The sequence below is a fragment of the Colletotrichum paranaense genome (assembly GCF_030867605.1).
Source record: "Colletotrichum paranaense strain IMI 384185 chromosome Unknown Scaffold_10.1, whole genome shotgun sequence".
Classification (NCBI taxonomy): domain Eukaryota; kingdom Fungi; phylum Ascomycota; class Sordariomycetes; order Glomerellales; family Glomerellaceae; genus Colletotrichum; species Colletotrichum paranaense.
Window position 1 is genome coordinate 267,922 of NW_026848968.1, and position 15,539 is coordinate 283,460.

At 53.2% G+C, this 15,539-nt stretch overlaps 5 protein-coding genes across 5 annotated transcripts; 2 read left to right on the forward strand and 3 right to left on the reverse strand.

Moving 5' to 3' along the window:
• Positions 1 to 88: 88 nt before the first annotated feature.
• CPAR01_11763 (uncharacterized protein) lies at positions 89 to 337 on the reverse strand (the record flags this gene model as incomplete). The annotated part of the gene is made up of 1 exon (XM_060496021.1): positions 89 to 337. One exon carries the CDS (start codon positions 335 to 337, stop codon positions 89 to 91), a length of 249 nt encoding a protein of 82 aa, XP_060344806.1.
• A 1,443-nt stretch (positions 338 to 1,780) lies between these two features.
• Positions 1,781 to 4,720, forward strand: CPAR01_11764 (uncharacterized protein; the record flags this gene model as incomplete). Its single annotated transcript, XM_060496022.1, has 3 exons — positions 1,781 to 1,882; positions 1,948 to 4,563; positions 4,619 to 4,720. 3 exons carry the CDS (start codon positions 1,781 to 1,783, stop codon positions 4,718 to 4,720), a joined length of 2,820 nt encoding a protein of 939 aa, XP_060344807.1.
• A 6,047-nt stretch (positions 4,721 to 10,767) lies between these two features.
• On the reverse strand, positions 10,768 to 13,093 carry CPAR01_11765 (uncharacterized protein; the record flags this gene model as incomplete). The annotated part of the gene is made up of 6 exons (XM_060496023.1): positions 10,768 to 11,077; positions 11,215 to 12,200; positions 12,264 to 12,300; positions 12,358 to 12,585; positions 12,636 to 12,935; positions 12,984 to 13,093. 6 exons carry the CDS (start codon positions 13,091 to 13,093, stop codon positions 10,768 to 10,770), a joined length of 1,971 nt encoding a protein of 656 aa, XP_060344808.1.
• Positions 13,094 to 14,076: 983 nt separating this feature from the next.
• Positions 14,077 to 14,301, forward strand: CPAR01_11766 (uncharacterized protein; the record flags this gene model as incomplete). The annotated part of the gene is made up of 1 exon (XM_060496024.1): positions 14,077 to 14,301. The coding sequence occupies one exon, from the start codon at positions 14,077 to 14,079 to the stop codon at positions 14,299 to 14,301; it is 225 nt and encodes a 74-aa protein (XP_060344809.1).
• A 369-nt stretch (positions 14,302 to 14,670) lies between these two features.
• On the reverse strand, positions 14,671 to 15,204 carry CPAR01_11767 (uncharacterized protein; the record flags this gene model as incomplete). Its single annotated transcript, XM_060496025.1, has 1 exon — positions 14,671 to 15,204. The coding sequence occupies one exon, from the start codon at positions 15,202 to 15,204 to the stop codon at positions 14,671 to 14,673; it is 534 nt and encodes a 177-aa protein (XP_060344810.1).
• Positions 15,205 to 15,539: the final 335 nt, after the last annotated feature.

Below are 15,539 nucleotides of genomic sequence, written 5' to 3' on the forward strand. Positions count from 1 at the left end.
GGGGTCGGTCAAGGTCTCTTCTTTCGCGTGTTCCAAGTCAGTTGTCCCAGATTCTATCCTGAGAAGATCATCCACTAGTTCAAGACTTTCAACTCGACCCCAATGCTGGACTGAAGTTGGCGTGCTTACGAGGCGGCAAATCGAAGATGTTGGAAACTTTCTTTCGAATTCCAGCGCTGAGGCACAACGGCAAGAGCAAGCGTGACCCACGTGCTGTCTGAGATAAAAGTGAACCCTGGCAGGAACGACAGACTTTATCGACATGGCGTGGTGGGGGAGAGCCTGCCCCATCTGGTCGACGCAGGAGGAACGAGGGGTAGGAAAGAGCACGGGCCATAAAGTAAAGGTACTGCAGCCTGCGAGAGGAAGACGGAACTCCATTCGTCCACAGTTCCATGAGCTCAAGATTTTTTCTCCTCATGGTGGGCAGCAGTGCAGCTTGTGGAAGGACCACAAGTACCTGGACTGGACGGAGTATGAGACCGACACACATCCTACATCGGCGGAAGGACCGACCAGCAGAACGGACTACCCTCCATTTTACACATTTACTTTGCCGTTTGCAACCGTCTTGAGTTCCCATCCCTTACCGTATCGTTTTCCCGGTTTTCTAACTGCCTGCCATTTTAGACGTTTCCCACCTATTCATCCCATCGGACTCCCCCTATCGCTTCTGCCCCGAAACCCCAACCCCATTCACATGCCCACTGAACAAGTTGTGAACTTGAATCTCACAGCCTGCTTTCCCATTTTCGAGTGGTGAACAGGTACCCGTACATACAGTGACATATATATGTCTGCCTGAATGCTGGAGACAACGAGGAAAGAGGCTCGTGGTTAGAGAGGAGAGGGCAGGCAATCGATACACACATGTTCTTTTACACGACACTGATACACAGATGACAGCTCAGCACATTAAACTTTTGTATATTCATCGCCACGACTGTTGGGATGGACAGACCTCAGAGAGAGAAGACGACACGGCACAGCTAAAATTAGTACTTGCTGTACTTCTCACTCGCACATGTGCATCTGCCCTCCTGACCACCTTCCTTGCCTGCCTCACCTGCTCAGGTCATTCGAACGGAAAACAGACGCCTCAAACCCGTCATCTCGCCCACAGAAAGCAGGCCATTTGGGGGCCAACGCACCTACCTTACTGTATAGATACCTTAGCTGTCTTTGCGTAAAGGTAACATGATACTGAGATGAAAGCTGCAGTGCGGCGTGCCCTCGCTACGACTACCTGACCTTATTACGGCGTACCGTCCACGGTACGGGCCCAGATGCGCTACGACGGACCACTAGCATTGCGACTCTGTGCTTCTTGGGCTGGGGACCTTCACTGATCCCACCTCTGCCCGAGGTACCTTCTCCTGAGTCGCATTGGCCCTTCTCCGTCCGCTCAAAATACCATGACCAAGGTACCGTTAGGAGGCGGTCTCGTGCAGAGGTACCTTACCTATTACCCGCTACTCCGCCGCACCATAGTTATCGCGAAAAAAAAGCTGACAGGCCGACCCCACCATTTCGCCAGTCAGTGTGTTGCCAGTCGCCAATGTCAACGCCCACTGCCCTCACTACCGACCGTGGCCCTGGCCGAACAACTTCAACGACTGCCCCTCTCTACCCTCCCGCCGTGCTCGACAACCACCCGACCGATCGACCTCACACCATCGCTCCGTCGCTCGAATCCTCCCCCGATTCTCGACTACCTCACAAGTCGCCAGCTTTGGTCTAACATCTCTTTTTCCAACCTACCCCCAGAAAGGCGCCAGTCATGGCCTGGCAGCCGGCCCCAGAGTCCTTGAGCCAGCTGGCTGCTTGCCTCAAGGACTCACTCAGCGGATTCGACAAGAATGCGCAGAAGCAAGCAGAGATCGTGAGTTGTCCACCCTTCGTTCCCTTCGCCCATTGCGACCCTTGCTAACCGCCATTGATGCGCAGATGCTCACACAGGCCAAGGCCTCTCCCGACTTCAACAACTACCTCGCCTACCTCTTCTCCAGCGCTGATCCTCCCCAGGGCGTACAATGCTCAGCCCAAGACTTCCACCTCGTGCGCTCTGCCGCCGCCATCATGCTGAAGAACAACGTGCGCACTAGTTACAAGCAGATCCCCGAAAACAGCTTGGCCCTCATCAAGATGGCCGTTCCCCTCGGTATTCAAGATAAGAACTCCCAAGTCCGCAACTACGCCGGCAACATCGCGACCGAGATCATCAGGAGAGGTGGTATCTTGAGCTGGCCTGAATTGCTTCCCCAGCTGCTCAGCCTCATTTCCAACGAGAACGGCCAGGTTTCCAACGAAGGCCAGGAGGGCGCCATGTCCGCTATGGCCAAGATTTGCGAGGACAACGTCAAGGTTTTGGAGCGCGAGCACAATGGTCAACGCCCTCTGAACTTTTTGCTTCCCAAGTTTATCGAGGCTACTAAGAGCGAGCTGCCCAAGGTCCGCGCAAAGGCCCTGACTGCCATCAACGTCTTCACCCCGCGCAAGTCTCAGGCCATGCTCAACAACATCGACAGCCTCCTCAACCACCTCTTCATCCTGGCTGGCGACCAGCACCCCGATGTGCGCCGCCAGGTGTGCCACGCCTTCGTTCAGCTGGTCGAGACCCGTCCCGACAAGCTGCAGCCCCACATTGCCGGCCTCGTCGACTACATCATCACCCAACAGAAGAGTGATGATGAAGATCTGGCGTGCGAAGCCGCCGAATTCTGGCTGGCTGTGGGCGAGCATGAGGACCTGTGGCGCTCCCTGACGCCCTACCTCGACAAGATCATCCCCGTGTTGCTGGAGTGCATGGTCTACAGTGGGGAGGATATTGCCCTTCTCGGTGGTGCATCAGACGACGAGGAAGAAGAAGACCGTGAGGAGGACATCAAGCCTCAATTCGCCAAGAAGTCGGCGGCCAGGGGTAAGGGTGGCGAGGCCTCAGCCGATACCGCCCAGAACGGAAATGCCTACGAGAAGCTGGCTAGCATGGACGATGATCTGGAAGAGGGCGAGATTGACGACCTTGACGATGGCGACGAGAACCCCGACGAACGCTGGACTATCCGCAAGTGCTCCGCCGCTGCTCTCGACGTCTTTGCGCGTGACTTTTCCGATCCCGTCTTCACTGCGATTCTCCCGTACCTGACGAGCAACCTCAAGCACGAAGAGTGGCAATACAGAGAGGCTGCTGTCCTCGCTCTTGGCGCAGTCGCTGAGGGAACCATCAACGCCGTTACTCCCCACCTGCCGGAGCTTGTCCCCTACCTCCTCTCACTTCTCGGAGACGACGAGCCCATTGTCAGGCAGATTACCTGCTGGACGCTTGGCCGCTACTCACAGTGGGCCGCGAACCTCGACCAGAACCAAAAGGTCACCTACTTTGAGCCCATGATGGAAGGCATCCTCCGCAAGATGCTCGACAAGAACAAGAAGGTCCAAGAAGCTGCGGCATCCGCTTTTGCCAACCTTGAAGAGAAGTCCGGAAAGGTTCTCGAGCCCTACTGCATCCCTATTCTGCAGCAGTTCGTCCAGTGTTTTGCCCGGTACAAGGACAGAAACATGTACATCCTGTACGACTGCGTTCAGACCTTGGCGGAGAACATTGGTCCCGTTATTGCTCAGCCGGACGCTATGAGCCTACTGATGCCGGCCTTGATTGAACGCTACCAAAAGGTCAGCGACGATTCGCGCGAGCTCTTCCCCCTACTAGAGTGTCTCTCCTACGTTGCCATGGCGCTGGGCTCTGCCTTCACCCCTTACGCGCAGCCTATTTTCGTACGATGCGTGAACATTATCCACACGAACCTCGAGCAAAGTCTGCAGGCCACCAACAACCCAACACTCGACTCCCCAGACAAGGACTTTCTCGTCACCAGTCTCGACCTGTTGAGTGCTATTATCCAGTCTCTAGAGGAGGACAAGAAGCAGGAGCTAGTCAGGGGCTCAGAGGGAACATATTTCGAGCTTCTCGGTTTCTGTCTCGAGGATCCCCAGGACGATGTCCGGCAATCAGCTTACGCTCTGCTGGGAGATTGCGCGAAATACGTCTTTCCCCAGCTTGAGAAGCACCTGAACTCAATTTTCCCCATCTTGCTGAAGCAGCTGGATCTCGACAACATTCTCGACGAGGAGATTGACAGTGGCTTCAGCGTTGTTAACAATGCATGCTGGTCTGCTGGCGAGATCGTCATGGTCAATAGCAGTGCAATCTCACCTTTTGTCCCCGAACTCCTGCAGCGTTTGGTCGAGATCGTCTCGAACCCTGGTGTTCAGAACGCCGTCAGCGAGAACGCAGCCATTGCTCTCGGTCGCCTCGGCATTCACAATTCTGAAGTCTTGGCCCCTCAACTGCCAACTTTTGCGGAGGACTTCCTCTCGGCTATAGAGCACGTCGAGTTCCTTGAAGAGAAGGCCACTGCCTTCAAGGGCTTTACCCTGGTTGTTGGACAGAACCCCCAGGCCATGGAGAAGGCGCTTCCCCAGCTCTTCGTTGCCATTGCAAGGTACAAGGACATTGCTTTGAGGAACCCAATCAAGGCCGAACTGCACCAGCACTTCCAGAAGGTCAGCATCTCTAACCCCCCTCCCACACGTAGCGATATTTACTGACGTATCCTAGGTTATTACCATGTACCGGGAAATGATTCCTCAGTTCAACGACTTTGTGAACCAAATGCGGCCTGAGGATCAGACAGAACTCCGCAAGTACTACTCTACATGACGAGAGCATGTGGACGCAGTTTGAGCGTTTGCGTATGAAGACGACGTTGAACACGAAGAAAAAGGGCCCAATATTGAGCGATCTTTCATGATATGACTTGGGGAGGAAAATACCACCGAGGCGTCCTTTACAAATGAGTAATGACGATGCTTTTTTGGAAGAAAGAGAGCAGAACAGAGAGGCAGAGGAAGAAACATATCAAGAGAGCAAAACAGGCTTGTAGTTGGGTCGCAAGAGAAGATCAAGTCGAAAGAAAGAATGCGACGGAGTTACGAAGTGATACAAACACACCTGGCAATCAACTTTTCTCCTGCGACACAAGTGATCGGGGGCAGCAGCCGAGACGGATCGTTTATTTTTCATCTTTTTCTTCCACGCAGCATACCGACGGGGCCAGCATCATGTGACGGGGTGTTTATGGGCAGAGCAACTTGGAGACGAGAGACGCTCTTCTTTTCTTTGGTACACGAGCTATCTTGTTTGTGGCTCGTGGTGGAAGGGTCAAGGTAGTTGGGAGCATTCGGTAACTGGGCGCAGCGCCTGGGGAACTGGACAAGCTCTCAAAGCTTGCTGGAAGGAGCTCATTATGTGCTTTCACAAAAGCAACATTTGGAAGTGAACCAACACTCGGGGAGAGGGGTTGGAGGTTGAACGCACAAAGACAACACCAACACGTGCGCAAGGAAAAACACACAGCTCTGCCAGTATTGGAAATGGGAAGCGAAGGCGTCATGATGCATGCAAAACACACACCAAAATGGGGTTTCAACCGTCGTAGATAGGTAGATAGGGTAGATAGATAGCTTTAGCATAGGGGGTTTTTATAACCCCCGACTGGCCCCATGGGGCACCGCGCCGCGCGGAATTCAAGTTTTTGGTATCTTCAGTCTTGATGGGAGTTTGATTGTGGTGACTTGGGATGTCAGTTGTCTTGTTGGGAAGGTAGTATGTGATCGGTCTCGGCCACTGAAGGCAGCTGCGTCGGTGACTAGGAGCGCTGTCTATGAATTGCTGTATTCGTTCGGTCTTGTGTGTTGCGCGAAGTGGTCGACCTTTAATGGATGGGTACTCGGCATTGACGAGAGCTCGAGTACTGCTGGTTCGAGGATAGGACCCCTATCGCAGGCTCTGCGCATAGCTTTAGTGTTGCAGGCGGGAGGGCAGAACGGCGTATATAAAGACAGGCTGCGATCGTTGGGATTTTGTTCGGCGCCGGACACAGATGACTTGATGCGCCATTAGTCTCTCCTAGTAGTATGCCGCGTTGGTGTAACTCCTTTCGGGATGTTTCGAGACTTTGACGCAATTTATCGATCATAGAGCCAAAGACGGTTTGCGCCTTCTTTGTTCGATGTTGGCTTCTTGGGTATACGGTTTTGAATACCCCCCAGATGGGCGATTGGCACTGGAAGGGTGAGTTTTGATTATACTTATCGATATGAAGCTCAATGAAGGGGGTGTTGTCTACGTCCCCGTCGGCTAGACAAGAGTACTTCAGCCTCCGTGACTCCCTCTTCGCTGCCGAATCAGGCAGTGAGCGATCCCAGAGCTGTCTGGAAGACGAGATAGAAGTCTTGAAGGCCAGGCAAGAAGAAAAAGTTCTCGATTCCTCAAGCTACGGGTGATTTATATTGAACTTGGAAAGTCGCCAACGATAAAAAAGCAGCCTTTCCTGAGTCGTAAGAGGGTGCGCCCCGGGATGGACTACAGCATCAACCAACGGTTGTAGACAACTCTAAAGTCGTGTCTGCGAAGGCTCAAAGCCGTATTCACTCCAATTCAATCATTGTAATTCTCGTCTCGTTCTGCACCAATCTTCTCCGACTCCAGTCGCCACAAGCAATTCGAATTTCATCCATGTGGCCTCCCCCCCCCCCCCAAAAGTCGTCAAACTGAAGTTCGTTTCGTGCCCAATGTAGGCCTAGTGCCTTGAATATACAGCTCCCGTCACCTAGAGATGTGAGATATGATGGTAGAGCGTGTCACCTGGTTCGTCCTCCGCCAAGACTTGCCTTCAGGCGTGAGATCTCGTCCATCTTCTCCTCGCCTCTTCTCCTCGGCCATCTCAGCATAGGTCATTTAGGGCTGCGAAATGTCTTCACCATACTCTCAAGAGCATTTACCAAGGTAAATCAGACTTCGGTGTCTATAAACACTACCGGACTGGAGTGTATCGGAAGCGAATACATCGGCAACCGTCAAGATAGAGCGCCTGGCGCTGTATCTTTTGTCATATCGAAGGTTCAACATGTCTTCGAATGCCGCAGATTATGAAGGATGAGGAAGCTCGATCGTCGGTATCAATCGTTCTAGACTTCCCAGCATCAACAAGTCATACCGCGTCGAGTCTTACGCATAAGTTGAGCGATAAGCTCGAGGATTTTGTTTGTATTCAATATGTAGGTAGATACACGTACCTTCATATCAACTTACCATGCCGAATAGGGTGTTCATTCAAGAGAGACTGTAATCAACTGCAAGGTCGCAGCGTAGCGTGCTCGACACAGCTGTCACTTCTTCTATCCACAGCCTCCAGAAAACCCATGATACACCAAGAGAGACAGAGCATCTTGCCTCGTGGCCGGTTACAGTGGTGAGCTCAAAAGCTTTGAGGGATGGAAGGGCGGGACTCTGTTTGTAGTCACCCTCACAAGTGGTGAATCAGTGATGCTATCAACTTCCATACATATGAACTCGACTCGAATGAAGTGGTCACCTCAGCTAGTACTTGACTGTCAAACGACTTGCTGTTCACCATCGAGGTGATCTGGAGTGACCCGTTCGCTCGTTACTCTATGCTGAATAGCGCCGGATGAGAGAAGCGCCATGCTCTGAGCCATGGAAGTCACGGTTTTCGTTGCAATACTACGCGAAGCCGAATATCATTATGACTCCTTGGCTGTAACGCGATCCGTGTGTAGTCTATCCCGCTCGCCAACCCAGTTGATGGAATGAGCATGGATACGTGAAAGTTCTGGCTAGTCAGCAACCCCCTGAAGCGATTCCTTTCTTCTCATCCGCCAGTTAGCAGAGCCCCTATCTCGAGGAGGGATCGCCAAGAGCTAAGTAACGATAGAATCCATCTCGATTGATTCGCTTATCAAATTCTCTGAGCTATCTCGAACATCCGTTGCGTGTAGAAGTTGGAATCTCCTCCGTCCCGAAAGTATGTCCAGCCAGGACCAAGTCTCTAGTCCGACGTAGACAGCTCAAAGAGACCGAAGACAAGGGCAACGATGAGGTCGTCGCCTAAGGGGGTACGTCCTCTACAACTCGAACCTGCCACCCAAATCTCGCGAGCACTGGCGCCTGGAGAAAATCTGCCTAGGCCAGCCAACCAATCTGCCCATGAACCTCTCCCTAGAACAGGGACCGGACTCTATGGATTTGGAAAGTAGCTTACCCACGAGCTCAACGGTATAGTAGACCAGCAATCTCAGAAAGACGAGATGCTTCCAAGACCCAAGCCTTTCAATAGCCGAGACTGACCAGCCTCATCGGTGATGCTATCTGCTACCTGGCAGGCATGGTTCTCACGCCTAGTCAAATCACCACATCCCTCTTTATACGGCCGTTGCATGTCTAGCATCGACATCACCACCGTTATCGTCCTACCGCAATCTCCAGCCTCGTATATCACTCATTCACTCACCTCCCCTTCACTCCATGATCCACATCCACCAGCAACCCACCCCCGTGCCGTCGTGCCGTCAAATCCCGACTGACCCTGTTCCAATGCCCGCCGCTATCTATCCCATCTAGTCCCCCTTCAGCTGGGCCTCGCCTCGCCTCGCTTCGCCTTACTTCGTCAGGTCACTTCTTGGCCGATCATATGCAGTTCTCCGCCGCCGCCTTCTCCCACCAGCCAACCAGCCATCCAGCGGACTAACAACCCAGCCATCTAGACAGGTAGCCAGCTAGCCCATTCACATCCGCACATAATTACAAAGTAGGATAGTACATCAGCCCCCGGACGCCCAACCTTGTCCCCCAACCATCCTCAAACCCGCCCCCCCCCCCCCACCATCAAGATAAAGCAAGAAGGGAAAAGCAACGAGATACTCAAGCGTTGGCAAGGAATAAGAGCTACGAATACAGAGACACTACTACTACAGAGTACAGAAAGAGAAACACCACACGAGCATGGGAATCTATAACCCTGACGACGATCCCCCTCTACTACCCAAAGAAGCTCACATTCTGGTCGTGGTCACCCCATTCAGCCCGCCGGACTGCAGGGGAAGGGAGCACCCCATCCGGATCGAACCAAAAACCCTCACCCCTCCCCGAAAAGAAGCATGCATGGCCAAGCGGAAGACAACGTCCCCCATTCGACTTTCCTAAATCAGACAAGAAAAAAGTACGGGATAGGGAGATATGCAGACGAGACAAGTTTACAGAAAATGTTCGGTTCCGACGGCCCTAGCCTGTATGAAAAAAAAATCAAGAAAAGAAACCACACCAGCTGCAGCAAGCACGCAAAGTGAACACACACTGCCACACTACACCGCATGTAAACTTTTTACGCCAACGATGGAAAAACGCTAGACTCGTCAACACGAAAAGCAAATATCCCTATCCTATCCCCCCCCCCCGGTCACTTCGCACCATTCGCCTCCTACGCTACTCCTCCTGCTCCTCCTGCTCCTCCCCCAAGCCCAACCACGCCAACCACACACCCCCGCGTCGTCGGCCGTAACATGTCATAATTTTAAATCAAAGATCGATCCGGTACTCTCATTCCACACTCATCACGCTCATCACATTTGAACTCACTACACACCCCCTACGGAGTACTTCGTACATGCCTACGGATACATACTCCTACCGGGCTTTTTTTCTCGACTTGCTTCGTGAAGAAGGGAAAAGAAACGTAGCTGTAACAAAAAACCACTCAATTTCCCGGTTACCTGGATCTTACCTCGATCCAGTTAGTGACATGTCATAAATGAAATGAAATCGGAGGATGGTCTATGGGCCAAGGAGAGGAAGAGAGGCAGAAGGGCGGAAAGAGAGAGTGTGAGCATGTCACAGTGCAAGGAGAAGCCCAAAAGTGGAATGCGCGTCGTCAAACTGGTTTGTATATTTCTTCCACGCACCGAAAAAAGGCCCTATCATCCCCTGCTCAGTAGTAGAGCGAGATGGCGGCAGCAAAGACCCCAAAGCCAAGTCTGCAAAGCTCAAGCTGAAGCTAAACCCACATGGAAAAACTCATTACAAAAAAATCCCCGACGCTCAAGAAGCATCCCCTGTTTTCTCTCCGATGGAGGAAGCAGTAACAAAACTCATTAAATCCAAAACTCTTTTTGTCCTCGGTGCAGTTTAAAAAAATTCTGGCGGCGAGAGGCAAGCCTTCTCTATCCGCGGCAACGGCCAATGTAAAAAGTTAAATAAATAAAAAAGCAAAACTTGTGACTCCGCCCAATGCAGTTTGGAGGTTTCGAGCCATCCATCCAAGTGTTTCCCTTGTGCTGTGGTGTGTTGTAAACTCCTTTGTAACGCCGAGTGTGGGTTGTGTGTGTGTTTTGCATCAAACACGAAAACAGATCGCTATGCAAGTTTGGATTGTAGGTGCCGATGTGATCCATAAGGAGTGTGTGTGAGTGTATCTTTCTTTCTTCCCCCGTCTCTCTATAATTCGAGATGCTTTTTCTTCCGTCGTCAAGTCATAAAAAGGAGTGTGATGCACTGGGTATCATCCGATGCCGGTGAGAGTAGGGAACGTCTATGGTTTTGTGGTGGATCGGGGGTATCTTCGTCGATAATTAAGGGAGTGTCGTCGTAGATTAATGTGAGGCAGCGTCGCCGTTGAGGTCGTATATAGTTGGTGGTTGAAAAGGATAGTCGTGGCGATGCGGCGGCGTCTGGCGCCCCGGATCAACCGGTCGATCTCTCTCGAAAGGAGTGTAGTGTACATTGGCGTATTGTGTCGATGCAGCAGGTATTATTAAAGATGTTTCGAAATCAAAGGGGGTCCCAAACGATGGTAATGGAAAAGAACTTGAGGGTGGGGTGGAAATTTGGAAGCAGGGAGCGAGGGAAGAGACTCATGTCTCGCGCTCCTTGCCCTTCTCGCTGTTGAACTGGAAGGTCGGTGTCGATGGCACTCGCTGTTGGTTGCGAGGTGGGAAGGGTGCGCTGACCGACATGGGAGAGTCGCCCGTGACGGAGACGGAGGAGGATGGTGTGTGCCGGTGACGTGGGAGAGGCATGCCGCGAGGAACTGGTGACTCGGGAAGGGGTAGCATGCCGAAGAGTTCGGGATGGAGGAACGGGGATGGGGGCAACGTGTTGAGCGAAGATGATGCTAGGACGTTGGAATCCTCCGGTGGCGGGTAGGTAGGGGTGGTGGGCATCCTGAGCGGCGGTCAATCCGGCATTCTTTCCAAGCGACAATTGTACTGAGCCGTAGTGGTTATCGAGGGTGCCATGGAAGAGGGGCAGGGCCTTTCTAGATCCACAGGGGCTGCTGGGTGGTGGTGGGAGAGACGAACCCGACGCCAAAGTTGTGGGAACCGCCGACGATGGGGGTAGGCACGCCGCTCATGTCATAGCTCTCGTACGAGCCGTACTCCTCGTTGTCACTATAGGCAACGGAGCCCTCAAATGTCGAAGATGCCGGGCTGTAGCCGCCGTAGTTGGGGCTTGGGATGTTGAGGTACTGCGAGTTGACGTACGGGGACGACAGCACCAAGGGGGAGACGTTGCTGGGCGGCGCCGACTCGGCATTGAGCATCTGCAGGGACTCGGCACTGTAGCTGAAGGCAGGGTTGTGACCATACGGCAGATACGAGTCGCTGACGGGAGGCAGGGGAACTGGCTCGTTCATGTAGAAGTTGGGAGGGTTGAATTGCGGGAACGAGGGCGTTCTCGCGGGCTGGATCCAACCCATCCTCGAGCGGAACTCGTTGACCGTGTCGATGGGGAACTCCATGAGCGTCAGGGGGGTCTGCAGGTCGCCGTCGTGGTTGGCCGAGATATTGATAGACAGGAGGCGGCGGGCGATTTCCTCTACGGGGCCAATGGACAGACTGCCAAAGTAGGCGGCACCAATCTCAGTGAACAGACGCTCCATGATCAGGGCCACCGTGTAGTAGTAGGCAATGATGGTGAGTGCGCTGGGCGAGCCGCCCGTCTGCTTGAGGTACATGACTGGCAGCCAGAAGAGCCACGTCCGCAGGGGACGAAGGCGCTCAAACTGCTGGGAGACGGACAGCGTGGGGCTGACCTTGCGGGCGCCCTTGAGGAAGCTGATCAACTGCTGGATTGACTTGGTGTCCTCCTTGTTGTGCTTGAGATGGGCCTCGACCTTTTGGAGCTGGCTCAGGGTGCGGTTAAAGGCGTCAATATCCTCCTTGCGTGGCTGGCTCGGCTTGTGATCCGGACTGGGAGAGGCAGGAGCGGTTGGGAATGTGCAGCTCTCGGCGATGAAGTCGCCAAATTGAGACTCGTGCTTCCAGGAGTCCATGGCCTCGATGACCTGAAAGAGTGCGAGTCAGTATCGTCTCTCAAACCCTGGCGGCTTCCTGTGTGTACGACATACCGACGAGGTTCCTTGCATGAGCTGGGTCCAGCTTCGCCTGCAATTTGTGCGTTAGTGCGGTACTGCATACAGATGGCTGCTGCCAGTTGCCTACCAATCTGTGGCTTGCCACGACAGGACAAGAGAGGCTGCCAAGACGGCATCCGACGTCTCGCGGTCGAACATGCCAATAGCCTCCTGCAGACCCTTGAGGGCAACGCCGCGGTGCTCGTACGCCATGTTGCCCACCAGGGGGCAGTCGGTTAGGAAGGCAATGTGCGTGGCCGAGAAAGCCAAAAGCGCATGCATGACATACGGGTTCGTCGCTCCGATCTTGATGATACTACTTTGGATCAGTACAGTTTGACGTAGAAAAGGCGAATTCCTACTTACGTGGGGATCTGGCGTGTCCAGAGGGTGAAGCCGTTGGCATCAAAGGTAGCCAACTCGTTGCAGATGGATGCTACGTGATAGATCAATCTGAGATCCTCTACAGACAAGTACTGAGGGTTCGGTGCCGGGTAGATGCCGAGGTTGGGGAACGGGAACATTCCCGTCTGTTGCCACTGCGAGATCTCTGCTTCGACCTCAGGAGTCCACATGAGGTCGGGCTTGTCGGGCGTTGTTGACCTGTCCTCGGGCATTGGCATGTCGTTGTAGGGGCAGCGAATCTTGTGCTTGGTGCAGTTGCGGCTGGGTTGTATTAGTCGCCGGTTCAGGAACAGAGCAGGAAGTACTCACCATTGGGGAAAGTTTTCATCGCATCTGATGTGGCGGCGTTTGCAAGTCTCACAGCCCTTGCGGGACTTGGTGTGACTGCGGCGGGGAGGACCACCACCAGGACCGGCCATTGTGAGCGCGGGGATGAACTAAACGAAAGAACTATACCTGTCAGTGTAAATCGGGAAACGATGGGCAGGCGCAACACGCACATGGGAGTATACACGGACAGACGGCCGTGTATGGATAGCGAGTGGAGGATCGTTACTGGGAAAGTAACGTAAGGCTTAGTCTCAAGACTAGACTTTAATACTGCGCGAGAGTGTCGATGGACCGGGGCAAGCGATGCAAAGGAGCAAATGCGTCCACGGATGTGTAAGCGACTGGCAGCGGGTTGGTCAGGCGCTCGGTGTGAGGCAAATGACAGGAAAATTGGTAAAGAAGGCCGCTTTGCTCGATAATCGATTTGGCGGGTTCCTCTTACGTCTCTTTCTGTCCTTGATCCCTTTCTTTTTCCTTCTCCTGTTCCCAGTTCCTGATACTGATAGCGATCGTGGGTGGGCGGGTTCTGAGTTTCCCGAATTTCCGTTGTATATCTCTCAAGTCCTCTGTTTCCGAAAAAGCGAGTGTGGTTGATCAGAAGACCGATGTTCAGTGATGGAGCATTTGCTGGTTGCAAGCCGAGTTGTGGGAGAGGCGGGGTTGTAAGCTAGCGAGTCCCAGGAGTTGTTGAGGCTGGAGACCAGGGTATTTGGCGAAGAATGCTTCGAGGCTGAGGCTGCTGGGGTAGACTGAGCGCGGGTTGGAGAGTTAGGTTTTTCCTTTCCTTTGTGTTCGGTTTTGTTTCTCTTCCGAGGATCTTGTTGGGAGAGAAATAATTGGAACAAGAGGGCGGGAGGTGGTTGGTTTGGAGGAGGACGGTTTTGAGATTTTGGCGGAAGAAGAAAAACACAAGAACGCGAAAGCGAATGACAGGAGTCAACGAGGACTTCCTAAGAGTAGAGTTAGGAAAAAGCGAATGTGGTTGAGGACAGCGCGAGCAGCTCAACGAGGCTGATGGGATTTGATGTTTGATGTAGGCTGAGAGGAGGGGAGACAGGAAAGGCGGTGGTAGATGGGCCGGGGACAGATACAGTTAAATAATGGCACCTCACCCTCACGTCCCCCAAGAGGAGGAGAGACAGTGGCCGCAGCAGGCACAGCACAACCCTCACACACATGGATGCACACCACTCACACACAGGCTCCGTTCAGTCTGGCTTTTTGGCTCAGGAAGAGGGCAGCACACACTGTTGAGAAGTGCCACACCAGGTCCCGGCCTAATCGGGGCAAGGCATGACCACCGGGTGGGAATAACGGGGCATGACCTGTGAGCAAGGGCAGAGGAAAAGAAAGCAAAGAGAAAAACAGCTGTGCTGTGCAGGTTGCTGCAGCTGATGCTCCTCCATCTGGGCGAGGGTGGGTGTGTGTGTGAGTGCGAGTGTGTGTGGATGTGAATGAGATGTCCAGGTGCGCAGACCCCAGGCTCAGGTGCGGGTGCAAGGTGCAGGGCTACGAGAGGAGACAGAGAATGGATGGGACAGGGACATGTGTGGACTGTGGAGGGGAGGGGCCGTCCGTGCTGGGATCGTTGCTGGGACTAGGCAGTGTGAAATCCGTACGTACCGGGTCATTAACTTTCTCTCTCTCAGCGATGTGCGAGATGTATCTATGTATTTGTGTGTGTATGTATGCGGGTGTCGCGGGTGTCGGGTGTGTGAGAGTATACGCAGCGTATTTGTACACTATTGCCCTTGCTCTCTCTCCAACTGCGTATGCTTTTTCCAAAGGTGACAGAGACCGAGTGAGTGGCCTCAGTAATGACAGATCCAACAGGTTCTGGATCCGAGAAACAGGGTTTTCGCGGATTCTGACACAGTCGTCCGCGGCTGGGGTTAAGCCTGTTGGACAGAGAGGCTTGGAGTGTGTCGGTGAAGACTGGTGCGTCGCGGAGCTTATTCTTCTTCTTCCTTCTCTCCGTATCGTTGTCGTCCGTAAGGGGGGCGGGAGTGAATCGCGATGCCCTGTTAAGATAGGTACAGTATGAAGGGATGGGATGGATTGGGGTGAGATGGGACTCTGAGATGGGAAGGGGAATAAGAGCAGGGATCCCGGCTATGGTCAGCCAAAGAATCGAGGCGAGGGAGATGGTAAGGATTGGCTGTGTGTGTGTCCGTACACAAGGTAACGCAGGCGTGTGCATGTACTTTAATGCATGGAGAGACTGGGGGGAGCAGACGAATGAACGAGAATGAGAATGAGAGATGTAAAGAAGAGTTATTTCTCATCGAGGATGGGACGACTACAAAAAGAATCCGGCAGGGCGGAAGAAGATGAGTACGTACTCGCCAAATGGGGGTGAAGAAGAATGAGAGGAGTACAGGAATACAGGAGATAATGGGTCGAAGTCGCCGCCGGCATGGATGAATAGGTGCTAACTAAAAGATTCCTTGTCATGTCTGATGAGCTTGATGTCAACGGCCATCATCATGTCTCGATGTTCCGGCGTGTATTGACACGGGACTCGAGCAGCTTGCC